General features: G+C 42.1%; 1 protein-coding gene across 8 annotated transcripts in view; it reads left to right on the forward strand.

Annotated features, from left to right (window-relative positions):
• ZNF507 (zinc finger protein 507) overlaps positions 1-13,593 on the forward strand; it is a 45,767-nt gene extending 32,174 nt beyond the window's left edge. For 4 of the 8 annotated variants that reach the window (XM_026484253.4, XM_044378925.3, XM_044378926.3 and 1 more), the window contains 3 exons: positions 900-1,034; positions 1,152-1,459; positions 4,176-4,968. In XM_026484253.4, coding sequence (XP_026340038.3) covers positions 900-1,034; positions 1,152-1,459; positions 4,176-4,462 — 730 coding nt within the window. In that variant the 3' untranslated portion in view covers positions 4,463-4,968. Of the gene's footprint in view, positions 1-899; positions 1,035-1,151; positions 4,969-5,899; positions 6,444-6,477 lie in introns of those variants that run through there. The other 4 variants (XM_026484260.4, XM_048223738.2, XM_057314302.1 and 1 more) reach the window with 3 other exon arrangements.
• The last annotated feature ends 6,012 nt before the right edge of the window (positions 13,594-19,605 follow it).

A 19,605-nucleotide genomic window follows, 5' to 3' on the forward strand; every position in this document is an offset into this window, starting at 1 on the left:
TGTTACTAAGGGGAACAGGATGCAGAGGCAAGGGGATAAACCTAAAAGTGCTAAAAGAATCTATTCAGAAAGTCTATTCATTTTTTCTTGACATTTTTTAAAAAATACTTCATACAGTTCAGATTTTACCAAGTGTAACCGGTTATGTGAAACAAATGTTATTTTGAATAGAAACCTTTTAAAGATTATTAATTAATGGTTTTATTTATGAAATCTAAATTGTTGATGCTTTTCAGGACTACTTCCATTTTCTGTGGATTTGTAAATAAGCAAAGTTCATGTTAAAATTATTCAGTTCCTTTTTGCCTTCTTTTCTTTTTAAGATTTTATTTATTTGAGAGAGCGCGAGAGAGAGCCCGAGCAGGGGGGAGGGATCGAGGCAGAGGGAGAAGCAGACTCCCCGCTGAACAGGGAGCCCGATGCGGAACTCGATCCCAGGACCCTGGGATCATGACCTGAGCCGAAGACAGATGCTTAGCAGACTGAGCCACCAGGCGCCCTCCTTTTTGCTTTCTTAAATAGTAGAGTGGTATAGAGTATTGATTTTGTGTATTTTTCTTTCTGTGTGTGGTTAAATAATTTAGAGCAAAGATTTTGTATACTACTATATTAGAAATCTTTCCAAATACTGCAATAGCCAAAGTAATCTGGGATGTTTGTCATGATGCTAATAAATTTTTTATAACAGAAAATACTTAATTCTATTGATTCTAGGCTATCTCTTCTAGGACACTTTAGCCTCCGAAATCAATATGTCTCATAATCAGTAACATCTTAGATTTAGTGAAATGAGATGTCTCATAAGGCTTCCAGAGAAGGAATTTCATAGTTTGTTACAGAATCACTGTAATTCTTCAGATGACGTTATGGGATCGTTCTGACTCACACGTGTCTTTCAGATGCTCTCTGTGTGGGTACGTGTGCAGCCATCCTCCGTCTTTGAAGTCCCACATGTGGAAGCATGCAAGTGACCAGAATTACAACTACGAACAAGTAAACAAGGCTATCAATGACGCCATTTCACAGAGTGGCAGGTACCTGATCCTCCCCCTGCCCTTGTCGTACGTAAACTAAAGGGAGGGCTACACCTGCTAGTCGTACGTTCTAACCAACTCAGGATTTGGTGTGTTTTGTTGTGTTTTATTTTTAAGAGTTCTGGGGAGATCCCCTGCAAAGACGCTCTTAAACAGCAGTGAGGAAAGAGCCGATCCTGTCACTGGAAGTTCGGAAAACTTGATATCATCCTCAGAGCTGATGTCCCAGGCTCCCGGCGAAGTTGTAGGTTCCAACGAAAATGAGAAACTGAGCCCTACAAGTAATACCTCATGTAGTTTGGAAAAAAACTGCAGTCTGGCGCCTCCTGGCATGGAGTATTGTGTTTTACTCTTCTGTTGTTGTATCTGTGGCTTCGAATCTACCAGCAAAGAAAACCTCTTGGATCATATGAAAGAGCATGAAGGTGAGATCGTAAACATCATCCTCAATAAGGACCACAACACCGCTCTAAATACAAATTAGATTGAGTAATTACTTGAAGAGGAACACGGTAGAAGAGAAGTCCTTTAAACCACAGTTTCACCTTTGCGCTATCAAGTAACTTCCTAGGCACGGAAGAATAGTTGGTGTGGTGTTTGGGTTTTGGTTTTTGTTTTTTTTGAGGAAGAGACGCATGTGACTTTGGAACCAAATTTGCAGTGTAATAAAAAATGCCAAATGGATACACGGTGATGATATTTAAATATTCTGAGTGAGGGGAAGCGGGTTGAGGAGGAAGCAAAGATGTAACCCTGTGTTAACCCTGTTACCTCTTCTTCGTGTTGAGTGTATTTATTATTCAAAGCTTATCATAGTGTAGAAATGCAAGCAAAAGAATTAAGAAAGAGCTTTTCTGGAACTGTTCTAAAACTTTTTGTTGTAGAAGTGTCACAGTCTTAAGCAGAGCTTCATTTTCTTCTTCATTCTGAGCTTGGACATGCCAGCTCTAGAGGGACGGGCCTCTTGTGAGCAGTGGGAGGCCGCTCTCTCGGGGGTTTTCACTGTCACCAGTAGAGTCAACAAGGAAAAGATCACCAGAGGGCTTTGAAGTGACCTACCTGAATCTTTCCCCAAATCAATAGGAATTAATCATATACTCAATCTAAGATATAGTACTTTTTCTTTTTAAGATACATTACTTCTTAAAAAAGAAAGAAACCTCTGATTCCAAATCCAGAGTATAAATAGGCATTTAAGAAGTTAATTATTGTCTTAAATTTACAGTGAATTTCTTGTGAGCAAAGGAGAAAATAGAATTCCCATCGGCCTCAAACCAAATCGTAAGGTTCATGAGAATGGGGATTCATGTAGCACAGCACATGTCCCAGAGGGTCTTTTCAAAGTGTTTGACAGAACAGCGCAATTTTCTCCGTAGCTACACAGGCCGTACAGTCCTCTCTCCCAGCCTAGACCAAGCGTGGTATCGCAAAGGTCTGTTCAAGCAACAAAGTACGAAAATTTGCATTTGATCATCAAGACCTTGGAAGTACTTGGAACTCTTAAATAAAAATCGTTTGGGGGAAGAAGGGTGAAATTTAAAAGCCCCTTCCAATGAGTAGTGCTGTGGAGATTTTATTAACCTAGTTGTACTTAACATAAGAGGTATAATTAAATGTGGCTAAACTATAGTAAAAATTCAGGTTGTTTATAAAACTTTTAATAACATTTGGCAAGTCCACAGGGTTTCTCCTGTCTGGGATATTCCATTTTGTCAGTGTGCAGTAGGACATAGGGAAGACCAACAACCAGTGCTTTCACGCTAAAACTCACCTTCGGAAGATGGGATCTTCTCATGAATTACACAGTTTGTGTTAGAATGTGTTTCAAAGTGAAGAGAGCAGGGGTGTTGTTTTTGTTTTGGCTTTTGCAGTACCTGTCTTTTATTCTTGCGTTGTTTTGTCAAAGTCAAGTCTGCGTACGCAGCAGACGGCCAGTGCACCGTGCAGTGCGCCATCTTCACGGTGCTCTTTCTGAACTTGATTTCTGACATCTTCTAGTGCTGAGGCTGTGACTCTGATAAACTTAGAAGACATTGAAAACAGAATTTTTGGAGTGGAATACTCTGTAGACATACTTTAGGATAGACTTCCCTTCCCAAAGTCCAGGTATGGATTGAATGAATTAATATTTTTAAGGTCACATCAGGAACTTTATTTAAGTGGGGCCAGGCCATATCGAAACATTGTTTAAATGTTTTTTAAATCTCATTTTGATGATGATATTTAAACAGAATTGATCGTAACTTTGCAGCTGTTTGATTTAGGTAGCTTTAATTTATTTATGAGAGTTAATCCATTTCTGATAGGTGGTTTTTAAAAAGATAAAATGAATTCATATAAATACTAAATTATATTACCCAAATTCACTGCATGTGGATTTATATTTTCTCCTGTTTTCGGAATTAAAACACAATTATATTTCATTTCAAATTTAAATAAATCTTTTAAATGGTTCCATTTTTATCACTCATCCTGAAAGTTAACCTTAGCAGGATTTTGTTTTATGAAGTTTCCTTGGTTTTAATTTCATGTAATCATTTGGAAAATATTAATAACCCAAAAAAATCCCAAACACATCAATAGTGAATTTTTTAATTACCTTCGGTTCCCTAAACCACTTCCATTGATTGTTAAATTTTCCATTTGGAATCATGGATTTAAAATTTACCTAACTCATGGAGAAAAAGTTAACCCAGAAGTTCAAAACCTTTAAACGTTCATCTGATCCTAGCCTTAGAATATCCTCAAACGCTTTCCCCAGGGCTATAGGAGGAACCATATACCATGGGTGTTCTCTACCTTCCTGCTACCATTTTGTGGCAAGCCTTAAGTGAACAGTGTCTCTACCAAGAACAATGTGAACATTTCTAAAAGTAATAATGAAGGCTAAGTATGCAATTGTCATTGCAGAAGAGATAGGTATTACAGTAATCAGCAGGAATTCTCTTTATAGGAATAACATTTTATTTGTAGTAGATCTTTTGCCATAATAAAGCTCATAGTATTTGTTTTCCACTCTGAACACTTTCCAGTTCTAAGATTTGATAGTAGAAATAGTTTAAAGGAACGTACTGGATGTGAGGCAAAGGTGGGGAGGGGGCAAGACGATGCGTTCTGATCATCACAAATAATACCTTCCAGGGGGCCCACATTTTCTCTCCTCGTCTAATAACCCAGAAGATGGTGGGCGGCCCCAGTGTTCTCCCAGTGCCCTGCCTGTACACTTCAGTTCTGTGTCCAGCCAGCGCAACGTATGGACACTGACAGAAGCCTTTGTTCTAGATCTCTCATCCTATTCGAGGTACCTCTTGGTGGCTTCTTTACTTTCTCTGTCTTTTCTCACAAAGCAGATGGTGGGCACCCATGTTTACATTGTATCTTCCCACGATGTACTTGGCTTGACAAAGACAAGCAGGCTTCTCTATTGAGACTTATTATATTTTTAGTTTTCATAGACACTTATTTAATCTTTTTTTATTGTACAGCAAGGTGCTCTAAGTAATATTCTATAAAATATATTTAATAGAAATTTGAGTTTGATATTCATGGACATGAATACATGTATTTTTTTAAGAAATGAGTATTGTGTAACACTATGGCATTGCTTCTATAGCCAAAGTCTAAAAATTTCTGGAACACTGACATGTAAAGACTACAGTTAATTCTGACACTGTATCTTATTAAAATAGGATGATTTGCATTTTGTAAAATTATCCTGCACATCGAGCTGCATGCCTTAAAGCCTAAAACTCTAGGATTGTGTTCATGGTAGAACAGTCTATCTGTTCAACAAACAGCGAAGCAAGGTCTATAGTGCTTCTTTAACTACCTTGGGAAATACTGTACTATGTTAGAATAATTTATTTTGCTTTACAGGAGTTTGTCATGTATTGACTTTAATATTGTATTTTGGTAATAAATTTTTTGTTAAAAACACTTGCCTCTACGTTTTATTACCAAAAGCTTCTGTCCATTTTTTTTCTTAGAAATGTTGATTTGATCACTTGGAAAGTTACGTTTAAATACTGAAGAACTTCCCAAGGGTCGAACCTATGATTATGGCTTAAGATTACCCTTTGGTAACCTGTTACATTATCGTCAACTATCATTAAACCCTGTCATACAAAAATAATTGGAAAAGCACTTAGATCATTTTAATCATTTTAAAACCTCAGTCTACTTTTGTAGCTTTTTTTCCCCTTGCTGCGTGGTTCTCCATTTTATCTTCCCAATCACATCTTTAATACGCTTTCAATTCTGATACAGTGACAGTGCTGAAGGCCAGCTTTGTTAATGACAATTAGCATTCTTCACTGAAGGCCAAAAATTACGATGTGTTCACACTGTGATCATTTTGTGGTCTAGACCAGATATTTTTTTGAATTAGATGTGTTTGTTGCATCGACATGTGAAGCTAACATTATCCGACTGTATCATAGCTCTCGTGACCCAGCTGTGCCCCAGCACCCTGAGCCACCTCAGCTTCCAGTGTCTTGAGGCCACATACTTCTTCCCAGTAGCTGTAATCCCTTGTCCCGTCTCCCTCGTGGCAACATAATTCCATCCCCTGTTTTTTAAGAAGCAAATGCCAGTACTTGGTCACTAAACCAGATTGGTTGTAGAAATCCCAGCATGGAAGTTCTAGAACATAATGGTGCAACTTGGTAGCTACGAGCCACGTGTGGCTGTTGAGCACCTGAAATCTGGCTAGTGCCCCGTGAATGTACAGTACCCAACAGTTCTGAAAACTTAGTACAAAAAAAAAGTATATAATTAATAGTTTTTATATTACATGTTGAAATGATATTTGGGGTTAAATAAAATAGACTATTAAAATGTTACCTGTTTCTATTTTTCTAATGTAGCTACCAGAAGATTTTCAGTTACACGTGTTGCTGATGTAATTTTCCCGTTGGATAGTGCTAGAAGACTAAACTACAGCCCTGGCTTCAATTCTGGCCTTCCACTTGGCCTTGTAAATAAAGCCATACCCGTTGGTTTCCATATGGCACATGGCTATTTTCAAGGTACGATAGTCAAGGAGTTGAGACAGACCGTGCGGCCCACAAAGCCCAAATGATGTACTCTTTGTTGATAGTAAATCGTTCCGGAAAAGAAGTTGGCTGACCTCTGAGCTGGAACAATGGTATGACCTGTGCTTTAAAACTACCAGAAAGAAGAAAAAAAAAGCTTTTTGTAGAGAAAGCTTTTTATAGCACTGTTTTCTAGCTAAATCGTATTATTTCTCCCTCTGTAATTTTTATAAAGTCTTCCTGTTCTTCCACGGCCCTTATCCATAATTTATGACTTTAACCTATTTCATCATCTCTGCTATTTAAAGCCACACACAATTTGTTTAAAATAACAGTGCACGATTAAATGAGAAATTCAATAATGCTGCTATAAAAAGTCTTGTCTTGTTTTCCTCCTGACGGCCTTACAGTGTTGCCCGTCCCCTCCCCGCTTCACCCTTTGGGCACCGTGGACGCCTCAGCTGGCGTGGCTGTTCCGCCCGCACCGCCGACTGCGACTGCCAGCAGCTCCTGGTAACTGGGTAACCAGGTAACCTGGGAGCTAAGCCCCTCACCCTGGGGACAGCTGATGGAATAATCCCAGTACGGAGAAAAGAGTCTTTGGTGCACGTCTTTGTGGTGGAGAGTAGCTTGTCCGAGTGGAAAGGCGCGCACAAGGAGGTTGTAGTTGGCTTTAGTGTAGATCTGTTGACCCAGCTGGCAGAGTGAAGAAAAAGTCACAGTACTTTCCTTCCTAGATTTCTTCCACGGCCGTCGGCAAAGATGTAAAACGAACATTCGCGGCCCTGGAGGTTCTTAGAAAAGTTTTAAATTGGGGCCATAGGACAGGCTGACTTAGCATGTTTGGGTTTATAGCTCAAAATCCCAGTGACTGTAAGTGAGGTGCTTGACCCATTTCCGGGGTCCTGCATGAGCATCAAACCCGCCTTGTAGATTGTGTTGGGAACTAGACCTCGTTCTGTGGTGCTCCATTTTCCTACTTGAACCATAAGTGTTTGCAAGATTATGACATATTTGGTTATCTTGTCTACTGAGTATTTTTGCCAATAATGGGTAACCACTGTTTTCACTTGTTTGCCTTACAAAAGTGAATGATAGTAGACCTTCCTTGGAATTAAAGAGTTTAATTTTAGGCATCTAATATGAGTTCTTACCATTAGCTAACAAAATTATCAAATATTGCTGTCTTTTGGCTTCCTAACTCAACCACCTTTACACCGATTGTCACTCAGTCCAGATAGTGAAGGCACCGTCGCATAACGGTTTGCAAAACTGAGCAAGACAGCGACTTCCACAGTTATACTGAGGTACCTGGGTCCTTTGTTTGGCAAGGACATTGCATGGTAGGTAGATGGAGTTTACACAATCAAAAGAAAATAAATCCTTGACCGTGAGCTCAGACTTCCCTAGTTACCTCATCTTTCTGAATTCCCAGCTTTATCTTTTATTAAAAAGAAAAAGGAAAAGAATACTTATCCATGTCATTGCCACTGGTATCAATAATGAAATGGGGTTGTTAATCATTAATCTTAAAAATTGTGACCTGAAGAGACCCCCAACAACATAAGTCATTCGTTTTTCGGGTCTTTTCTTAGTACCTAATAGCGTTATTTAAAGGCCTATTGTCACTACAGTGCACATCTCCAGATTTTTGTATCTTCCACTTGTCATTTTGTCAGTTTTTGAATCTGTATTTCAGAAATACTGTGGCTGCATTTACTGAAATAGGCACATCAATCCACATCTTGCTCTTTTTGTTTATATCTGCACTCCTATTTAAATTCAGTATTTCCAACCACAAAAGGTGTTAGAAAATTCTATTTCAGGCTTGAGAAAAAGTACAGCAGGACGTGGTTCAAATCTTAAGCTGTATTTATTTCTGATCTTCTACAGCTCACATTGTACCAAAAAAACAGTCCTGCCAGAATAATTAAATAAACCAGCGGTTTCAAGGTTACCTTCGTTGTTTCAGCCCTTCTCCAGTGTGAAGCAGAACACAGTTGGTGAGGTGGTGTCTTTCTTTCTAGAACGCTGATATTGGAGTCCGTGTAGAGTATCGCCGTGTAGGTCAAAAATCTAAAATCAGGCTCAGAGCCTGTGCCCAGCTGGAGCCACCGTGTGCCGGGTGCTGATAAGCAGCTCCAGCATCCTGCCTGGCAATTTTTAAAACTAAACTTCGAAATAGCAGCAAAAGAATAGCGTGTGACTCTTCCTCATGGGAAAGCAGTCCCCACGTTCCCATCTGAAACCAGGGGAGGAATGTCGGGGCAATGTCGCCCACCAGAGCTGCCCACAGGGGGTGTTGCCACCTCCGCCGGTTTGTAACACGGCCTGGCTTTACCCTTTTTCGTCCCTTTGAAGTTCAGGTCTTCTGTTTTCTGAACCATAAAGCCGCCAGTCGACTGCCGGCCTCATAGAGTCACGTGGGTCAAGTGAGATCGTCTCTGAAATACTTAGTCAAGTGCTGACGCAGTTCTGGACAGAACTTGGTTCCAAGCCGTGTGACCTTGAGTAAGGCCTTCTGCCTTTCTCGGGCCCCCGTTTCTTCATCAGCAGAACAGAGGGTACTACTTGAACCTTGTAGGGCAGTTGGGAAGACGAGTAACCGCGTGTTTCCAGGGCCTGGCCATCTAGGAGCTCCACGGCGGTGGCTTTGGTTGGCACATTAACTGTGAGGGGGTTGGCTGGAGATTAAACTTGCCCTTAGAAATCCTGGTAGCAAAGATTCTTGTTACAGCCTTGGAAAGGAACCTAAGAACCATGCTGGCTTGTGTTTTTGAGGAAGGATACTCAAAATTATAAAAATAATTTTTATTACAAAAATAAAAAGATAACAGTCCAAGAGAAAGGGTTAGAACGTGACTCTGTTGCCGTCACGTTAAGTTCGTATCATCTTTTTCTCACACCTATAACGTGCCATTAAGGACCCGGAGACTGACCCTTTCCCTGAATGAGCAGGTGAGCTCGCAGCGTTGGCAACACTTCGGCCCAAGGAGAGTGCATTTATTTCTGATCTTCTACTGCTAACACTGTGCCAAAAAATAGCCACTAACTGTCTGGGAGCGAGGGCTGTGCACTGGACCGTTTGGGGGGACGCAAGTTCTTGGGGATGATGAGAACTGCCCTATCTCAGCCCGTGCAAGGCCCTCACACCTAAGCCAGTGTCCCACCATCTCACACGGAGCTGTTCCAGCTGCGGGACTGTGACCCACAGAGCAGTCCTCTTCCCCTGGGGTACTGTCCTCAGGGCCCAGGGCCTAGCAGGCCTCGTTCCACCAAGTGGGGCTGTGATCCGGTGGGAAAATAGCAGAAGTGACAGAGAGGAAACCAAACGGCACTTGTGTTTAACCATTATCCGTAGGTGTAACTCGCTCTTCAGAATGAATAGAGTAAGAGCTTAAATATTCATATTTCCAGCTTTGAGTTGCACCTTACAAAACAAAAGGATATGTATGGGAGTGAGAGACAAAGGTCATGATTTCCAGTTAAAACCTTCAAACAATAACACTCATTTTGTGTAAGTAGAAATGCAGAATCAAATTCTAGCTACCTTGAGTTACCTTGTATTAGATACCCCTCGGGGCTTGTGTTTGAAATTCCAAGAAGACACCAAATCTTACCTGTAGCACCTTTCAGCTGATTTACTCAAATACTTAACAAACATCTACTAATTTTTTAAAATAATTTTTTAAGTCATTAAAACTACGGACTGTTTCTAAATACCCTCAAGTGAGCTTTTCTGGTAAAACCTATCCCAATAAAATTAAATTTCTGGTTTAAAAAAAAAAATCTGTGGGTTTCCATAAAGTGGGGGTAATTGGGGGGTACTGACAGCTAGGGAATCCTCATTCGGTAGCCAGTTCAATAATCCGGTATCTTTTGGATTGAGTTGGGACCCTTCACAATACACGTTAATGATGAATCGCTCTGGTTCTGTTTCATGGTTGTGAGCCGTTCCCACACACTAGCATTCGAGAGCTTCCAGAGTTTGTGATCCTCACAGATGAGACTAATGGTGTGTGTGGAACAGCACACGTTCAACCTCGAGGGAGGGTTTCTAGATGGGCGCCCGTGGCTAGCCCGCTTCCCAGTCTCCCTTGTGGCCGGGCCAGGCTGTGTGACCAAATGAAGGCTAGTGGGGTATGAGCAGAAGTGACATCAAACTACTGGGTTGAGCTCCCTCCCCTTCCCTTCTGCTTCCTGCTGTCTGTTTTGTGACCATGGTGAAGAGCCAAGGCTGACTGCAGGAACAGGTGTGACATCCTGGGGAGAGCAGAGCCATGACACAGGCCCGGGTCCCTGACATGGCAGAGCTTGGGCTATTTCCATGACAGAAATAAATGTCATGGTGAAGCCACTGTTTTTTGAGGTGTGGTTTCGGCAGTCCAACCCGTATCCTGATTTATCCGGATCAATACTGAATCCTCAGCCATCACTTCTAGCCTCCCCCTTTTGCCCCCCATCTGTGTATAGAGAAAATCCAGTAAAGGGAAAACCACACCTCCAGGGTGTGGGCAGGGCTCCGACCACCAAAATTTAACACATACCGGTGTCTCCACCTTTTTTTTCATTATCACTCCCCTAAGGAGCCCTTTTTAGACTTTTTTTTCTCTAATCAGCCCCCCGACCCCTGAAATTTGAATACCTTAGATATACTATATATCTGTGCTTGATATGTAAAAAGAGTAAGATTTTTTTTTTCAACCCCCAAGACCAATTCCTCCCTGCCAGGGGGCATATTACCATGGAGAACGCATGCTTTTATATAAACGACCCCGTTGATGATCACTGTCGGGAGAGTAAGATACTACTCCAAACCATTTTCTGGTATCCAGACTGAAAATTCAAAAGGTCATCAAGAGATTTTGAGTAAAAACCTCTCCAAGGTGGCTGTATCTGCTCCCCCATCATGTGGGGATCACTAGAGTACTGAATTCACCCGGTACACAGTCCACACAGCTGCTGGGGTCTGTGAGTCCTGGCTGGTGGGCCTGGAGAGCTGCAGCCACACCTGTGAATTCTTACCCAGAAGGAGTCCTTCCGGCTGGCTCACCAAATTCATGGATGGACTCAGGAGGGTTGCAGAGGAATACTTAGTGTTAGTGAAAAATCGAGCCCAGTGCTAGATTAGCCATAATTTAAGGCAGGATAAAATAACTCCGTTTGAGAGTGTTAGAAACATATACATTTCTGGCTCCAAGTCCTACTTCTGCCTACGGAAAAACTCCCAAGCCAGACAATACGCTTTGGCATCCGTTGGGAGGAAATGTGTACTTCTAGGAGTTTAGACACCTGTTGTGTTATGCCTGTTGCAGGCAATGACATTAGAGCAGTCCCAAGGAACAAACTGGGAAGACCAGCCAAGGCCACTGGTTTGTGGACGAGAACAGCCAACGTCTAGGAATCGTCACATTTGGCGAAAAGCTATTATGATGAAGCATCACCATCTGCTTTAATTGAATAACTTGACTATTCATGTCCTCATTTGAAATATAGAAGTACAACAGTTATTCTAACCATGGAAATGAAAAAAGAAGGTGTAGGTAGGAACAAGAGACGAGTAGAGGTAGGAGTAGCAGCTATTAAGAAAGAAAATGAAACAAAATTGGCAATGCTGAAGTACTGTTAACTTTAAGAGTCGGATAATTGTGCACCTATGCTGATCTGCCTATGAGTTTCACTATTTTATTTTATGTTTTATTTTAAGGACGCTCCACACCCAACATGGGGCTTGAGCTCACCACCCCGAGGTCAAGAGTCACACGCTCTACTAACTGAGCCAGCCAGGCGCCCCTGAATTTCACTGTTTAAACCACGACAAATCTAGTTAAGACAAAGTTGATCAAAGGAAGAAAAAAAATCAATACTAACAATATTTCATAATGCCTTTCTAAAGAATCTCACAGGGAAGGAGCCATATACTGACAAATATCATCTTCTTTTTTTTTTTTAATGTGTACACAAAGTGGGATGGGGGTGGAGGCAGAGAGAGAGAGGAGAGAGAGAATCGTAAGCAGGCTCCACACCCAGCACGGTGCCTGTCCTGGGGCTTGATCCTTTGACCCTGAAGATCACAACCTGAGGCAAAATTAAGAGTCAGAGGCTTAACCAACCTAGGCACCCAGGCGCCCCTATATTGGTAAATGTCTTAAAGGAGGGAAGGACTCCAGTGTCAGGTCAATTCCTGTGCAACTCTGTAATGATCTGTAAGCACTGAGGAAGTGTTCCCTTGGACTCAGCACAGGTTCCCTAAGACGAAGCACGCCGAGCCAGCTCAGAGGGGTGCTGCAGGCACAGCCTGTGTCTGCGGTCTCTCGTGTGGGTGTTACACAAGGAATGTATAAAACAATCCAATGGAAAGCAGGCAGAACGTACAAGGATTTCCATTTGTATTTACTTTAGCTAAATATATGTATGTGTATACAATTTTTATCCAATAAAGGTATGAACGCAAAAAGTCTGCTCTTTTATCAAGACACTTGAAAAGTCAACCCTTGCAGAAAAATATGAATTGGATGAAAGCACTGTTAGAAAAACATAGGTGGTTGGCCAAACTGTCTTCAACTGAATACATGTTCCTATAAAAGAATACCCAACATTAGAAAGATCTCACTTCGCCCAAACGTTTCTGTACATTTTACACAATGCTAGTAGAAACCTCCATGGATTCTTGGTTGAAAACTGGTAAATAACCAATAATGAAGCAGCAGAGAAAGAAATCAAGGGATTGATCCCATTTACAATTGCACCAAAAACAATAAGATACCTACGAATAAACCTAAGCAAAGAGGTAAAAGATGTGTACTCTAAAAACTACAGAACACTCATGAAAGAAATTGAAGAGGACACAAAGAAATGGAAAAACATTCCAAGCTCATGGATTGGAAGAACAAACACTGTTAAAATGTCTATACTACCCAAAGCAATCTTACACATTTAATGCAATCCCTACCAAAATACCAACAGCATTTTTCACAGAGCTAGAAGAAACAATCCTAAAGTCTGTATGGAATCACAAAAGACCCAGAACAGCCAACGCAATCCTGAATAAGAAAAGTAAAGCTGGAGGCATCATGATTCGGGACTTCAAGCTATATTACAAAGCTGTAGTCATCAAGACAGTATGGCACAAAGACACATAGATCAATGGAACAGAATAATGGACCCACAACTATACAGTCAGCTAATCTTTGACAAAGCAGGAAAGAATATCCAATGGAGAAAAGATGGTCTTTTCAACAAATGGTGTTGGGAAAACTGGACAGCAACATTCAGAAGAATGAAACTGGACCACTTTCTTAACACCATCCACAAAAATAAATTCAAAATGATAAAAGACCTAAATGTGACACAGGAAACCATCAAAATCCTAGAGGTGACCACGGGCAGCAACTTCTTTGACCTTGGCTGTAGTAACTTCTTACTAGACACATAGCCAGAGGCAAGGGAAACAAAAGCAAAAATGAACTATTGGAACTTCATCAAGATAAAAAGCTTCTGCACAGCAAAGGAAACAATCAACAAAACTAAAAGGAAGCCTAGCAAATGACATATCTGATAAGGGGTACTTCCAGTATCTGACTTGGATACTCCCAAAATCCATGAAGAACTTATCAAACTCAACACCCAAAAAACAAATAATCCAGGGACACCTGGGTGGCTCAGTTGGTTATGCATCTGCCTTTGGATCAGGCCATGATCCCAGGGTCCTAGGATCGAGTCCCACATCGGGTTCCTTACTTGGCGGGGAGCCTGCTTCTCCCTCTGCCTGCTGCTCCCCTGCTTGTGCTTGCTTGCTGTCTCTCTCTCTCTCTGACAAATAAGTAAATAAAATCTTGAAAAAAATTTAAGAAAAGAAAGAAAAACTAATAATCCAGTTAAGAAATGGGCAGAAGACATGAACAGACATTTTCCCAGAGAAGACCTACAGATGGCCATCAGGCACATGAAAAGATGCTCAACATCACTCATCATCGGGGAAATACAAATCAAAACCACGATAGGATACCACCTCACAGCTGTCAGAATGGCTAAAATCAGCAACACAGGAAGCGACAGGTGTTGGCAAGGATGTGGAGAAAGGGGAACCATCTTACATGTTGGTGGGAATGCAAACTGGTGTAGCCACTCTGGAAAACAGTATGGAGGTTCCTCAGAAAGTTAAAAGTAGAACTACCCTATGCTCCAGCAATTTCACTACTAGGTATTTACCCAAAGAATACAAAAATACAGATTCAAAGAGGTACATACACCCTGATGTTTATAGCAGCAACAACAATAGCCAAACTATGGGAAGAGCCCAAGAGTCCATCGACTGATGAATCGATAAAGAAGATGCAGTACATATGTACAATAGAATATTACTCAGCCATCAAAAAAAATGAAATCTTGCCATTTGCAACAATGTGGATGGAGCTAGACAGTATTATGCTAAGTGAAATAAGTCGGAGAAAGACAAATACCATATGGTTTCACTCATATGTGGAATTTAAAAAACAAAACAGATGAACATAGAGGATAGAAATAAAGACAGAGACAAACCAGAAAACAGACTCTTAACTATAGAGAACAAACTGAGGGCTGCTGGAGGGGAGGTGGCTGGGGGGATGGGCTAAGTAGGTGATGGGTATCAAGGAGGATACTTATCATGAGCACGGGGTGTTGAATATACATGATGAATCACTCAGTTCTACTCCTGAAACCAATATTACACTATATGTTAACTAGAATTTAAATAAAAATTTGGAAGGAAAAAACAAAAATGAACAAGCAAAAAGAAAAAAAAAAGAAAAAGAAAAAACTGGTAAATGATTATAAAGTTCATCTGAGCAAGTAAATATGTAAAACTTGCCAAGACATGTTTAAAAGAAGTATAATAAAGGGGCACTTGTTCTCACAAGTATCAAAACTTTCTATAAAGAAACAGTAATTACCAATATGTGGAACTGTTGAATAGAGTTCCTTTTTTAAGTCATTTAAACATAGTAGTGAGTTAACAAATAGGCCATAGACATTCAGGGATTAGATGTGATACAGGTAATTCAAAGCAACAGGAAATAATGGTGAAACAGCCGACCAACCAGCTGGAAAGAAATTATGTCAGATCCCCATCTCGTCCCATATTAAAAAGATGCCATATTTTTTAAAACTAGAAGGAAGTATTTTTAATATTTAACAATCTTGCAGTGGGAACGTTTTCCTAAGCATGATGGAAAAACCCAGAAGCTATAAAGGAAAGGTGATAGATTTGACAACATAAAAACGGAAAATTGCTACACATCGAGACACCTGACGAGGCATTCAAGAATGAGGAAACATCTGCAGGGTATAAAATTAAAGGCTGATATCCATATCTGTGAATAATCCCTTTGTATCAACATTAAATCAATGACTGGTCAAAGAACACAAAAAGACAAATCCTCGAAAAAGAAACACAACAGCCAATAAGCCCCTGACACCTGTCTCCACCTCACATGTAGCATTTAAAGTACTCTCCCATTTGTCACATAAGATTGGCAAAGCTTAAAAATATCCATTGTTGGCAGGGCGTGAAGAAATTAGCACTGTAATACACTTCGGTGGAAGTGTAGAGTAATAGAATCGTTAACCTTTTTGGAATGTCGTTTGCCAGTGTTTATCATCATTTAAAATATGACTTCTAGCAATTCCATTTCCTGAAATACGTCCTGAAGAATTACCTAAATATAAGGATATTCTCTACAGCATTGCTTGTAATAGGATAAAGCTAGAACAACTAAGTGTCCAACCAGAGGGGAATAGTTAAATAAAACTATGATCCATCCACGTAGAGGAATATTAATGGATTGATCACCTATCATTGTGTAACAAAATTACCCCCAAACTCAAAACCACAATACACATTTATTATCCTTATTGTTTCTGTGTCAGATATTCGGGAGTGGCACAGATGGGCATTTCTGGCTCAGGATCTCTCGTAAGGCTGCAGTCATCTGAAGGCTGACCTGGAGCTGGCAGACCCTCCTCCAAGATGCCGCTCGTTGCTGGCCAGAGGCCAGCTGCTGCCCAGGTGGCCTTCTCCACTGGCTGTTTGAGTGTCCTCACAACATGGTGGCTGGAGGCCCCGAAGTGAGCAATCCAAGAGAGGCTAAGGCTGAAACTGGGACATCTCTTAAGCTCCACAAAGTCATTTCAATGGTATCCTAGCAATCACAACAGAACAGCTACAATTCAGTATGAGGGGAGTCTATGAGGGTATAAACCCCAGGCAGCAAGGATCACTGAAGCTGAAATTCAAAGGCTGAATAGCAGGGAAGTCAGATAAAGAGAGTGCAAGGAGACACCTGCAAAAACCATGAAAGAAATTTACCAATAGGAAGTAGAGATAAGGCTGGAGAGGTAAATGGAAGCTGATTCATGGCAATAATTCCAAGCTGTGTTAAGGAGCTTGATTTTTACGTAAAGCCACAAAGCCACCAGCAGAGTTCTATTTTAGTAAGATCACTCTGGTTATTATATGGAGGGTGGACTGAGTGGACAAGGACAAGGTGTAGGGAAGGAGGTTAGGCCGTCAGCTAGGAGGCCATTAAAATGATCCTGACAAGGAATGGTAACTTGGATTAGGGTGGTAGCAATAGAAGGGGAGAAAAGTCAGGCAAGTTCTGAGATATTTAGGGACAAGTCCAACAGGATTTGGTGTTTAAATACATGGATTACATGATAGGGGTAACCACATTCAGCTTCTATGGTTTTGACTTGAACAATTGGGTGACTGGGCACAGGGGATGAAAAACAGGTTTAGGGATTAGAAAGTTTATTTTTTAACAAGTTGAGTTGGAGATGGCTGCACACTTGGATATGTCGAATAGGCAGTGGACACATGGAACTTGGAGGTCAGGAGCCATGCCTGGGCATAAAAACTCATGAGCCATTACGATATCAGTGGAAACTGGGTGGCATGAGCCAGAGAATCATTGCTTTTAAAAGAAAGAGTTTACAAAAGACTGAAAAGGAATGCCAGAAAGGTAGAACAGACAGGAGGAACACCAGGAGAGTCTACTGTCACAGAAGATCACGGTGATTCACAGTTGTCATACTACTAAGCCAAGCAATTTAAAACTGAACAAACGTTGTACATCAGCTAAGAAAAAGACAATAGAGATGGAGAGCTTTCTCCCTCGGTCCCAAGACAGAATACTTCTCTGGGAAGGATGTGAACAACTTTGATGACCTCTGGTGTGATGCTTTTCAAAGTGTGATGTACATACAAATAACCTGGGGATTATATGAAAACACAGATTCTGAAAAAGAGAAAGAAAGAAAGAAAGAAAGAAAGAAAGAAAGAAAGAAAGAAAGAAAGAAAGAAAGAAAGAAAGAAGAAAGAAAGAGAAAGAGAGAAAAAAGAAAGGAAGAGAAAGAAAGAAGGAAAAGAAAGAAAAAGAAAGAGAAAGAAAGAAAGAAAGAAAGAGAAAGAAAGAAAGAAAGAAAGAAAGAGAAAGAAAGGAAAAAGAAAAAGAAAGGTAGGGCGGGCGGGCTCTCTAACTTTACCGAGCACAGACTCACATGGAGAAGGTCTTGAAACAATTCTTGGGCCCCATCCCTACAGATAATGATTCAGCAGGTCTGGGACAGCATCTGGTAATTCGCATTTCTAACCACCTCCCTGGCAACGGTGATAGTGAGGCCACAGGTCCCCCAAGACCATAGCTTGAACTGTACCATTCTAAAGGACCACAGCTTAACTACTGCTGGCCACAACAGAGAGAAATCCATTTGGGTCTCAAAACATAATGCAAACAAGAAATATCCCTGTACACACTGTAGTCAGTCTGTGACCAACGCTCACTGAAGGCAGGGCCTACTCCTCGCTATCCATCACCCTCATGGTTCCTGTATCACAGCGAAGGACTCCTTCTTAATTGATGTATTCATTCTCAAGACTTACTCTCAGCAGTGGATGCCTACTTTTTATAATTCTCAAAGCTTCATCTTGCTGGTAAAGCCATTTCATGATATTAAACCAAGCAGCTGCTAATAAGTACTACTTCCTTTACTCAGGGGATGTCATTCTTCCCGAGTGACAGTTTTAGACAAAACCCTATATACAAAAAGGGAAAATTTTTATTTAAGGAGGAATCTTTTTTTTTTTTTTTTAAGATTTTATTTATTTGACAGAGAGAGAGAGACAGCCAGCGAGAGAAGGAACACAAGCAGGGGGAGTGGGAGAGGAAGAAGCGGGCTCGCAGCAAAGGAGCCTGATGTGGGGCTTGATCCCAGGACCCCAGGATCATGCCCTGACCCAAAGGCAGATGCTTAACAACTGAGCCACCCAGGCGCCCCTATTTAAGGAGGAATCAATTCACATATGTATTCATTAAGCACCCAAATGTGTTTTATGTAAGGCATCTCAACATGAGATGGATTACACCTAATCCCTGCTCTCAAATCCGTAACATCAAAAACACCAACAATCAAGACGTGACAAATTCCATCTGAAACGACAGCTGACACTTATTTTTATGAAAGCCACCCAGCAGATACCTCAATCCATTTGCACAGAATGTCTGCTTGTTTTTAATAGCAACAGACGCAGGGAGAAGGAGAAAATACCCAACAGGGGTGACCAGGTAAGGCTTCCAGGATGAAGTAATTTCGTGTTGGAATGAGACAGATGGACAGTCTTTTCACAGGTGGAGGGCCCAGAAGCCCAGACCATTCCTTAAGAAAAATGAATTAAACATGTGGTTTGAGCATCTGCTGACAAAAGGCTTCATCCACCGTTCTTCAAAGGGTGATTAACAAGAAAGATACCCAGGTAAAAGCACAGTACCTGCCCTCAAAAAAGGCTTACACTCTAGCTTGGAGAGCAAGACAAGCACATCCTTGAAGGCGAGACTAAGGAACGAGTGCGCCGCCCCGACCCCAACACTAGGGGGGTTTTGGGAGAGGCGAAGGTATCCCCAGGTGCTCTCACAGGCAGTCAGGAAATGCCTTCCAGGCACACGCCAGCGGCCACGGGGGCCTGGGGGACTGCTGAGACGCGGGGAGGGGGCGCGCCGGGCCCAGCGATGCGGGAAGCGGGGAAAGGGCCGAGGAGTCCGCCTGCTTCGGTCCGCCGGGCCCTTACCGAGCCCCAGCAAACACCAGCAAAGGGGGGCGGGCGGCTCTGGGCGCAAGAGATTTCCGCGGCCCCAAGGCGCGTCCCACTCTCAGCCCTGGGGGCCTCAGTGGGACCACCGCCAGACCTCAGGCGACTCTTCCTCGGGGCCGGGCTCCTCCTGCCCCTGAGCCGCCACCTCTCGCTCTGCCCTGGGGCCCGCGTGAGTCTGCGGGGCCGAAAGCAGCCTGAGAGGAACCGCGAGTCGGCGGGCCGCAGGCTCCGTGGTCACCGCTGCAGAACGCGGGGGGGCGGGACCCGCGCGGCGAGCGGAAATGCACCGCTTCCTTCCGGCCGGCGCCGCACGAGACGGGGCGGGGCGCCCCGGGAAGGGGCGGGGGCTCGTGCTGACGGACGGCTCCCGGGACCTATGGGTGCGGTCGCGGCGGCCCGGCCTCCCCGG

Source organism: Ursus arctos, unplaced genomic scaffold (assembly GCF_023065955.2).
Source record: "Ursus arctos isolate Adak ecotype North America unplaced genomic scaffold, UrsArc2.0 scaffold_19, whole genome shotgun sequence".
Lineage (NCBI taxonomy): Eukaryota > Metazoa > Chordata > Mammalia > Carnivora > Ursidae > Ursus > Ursus arctos.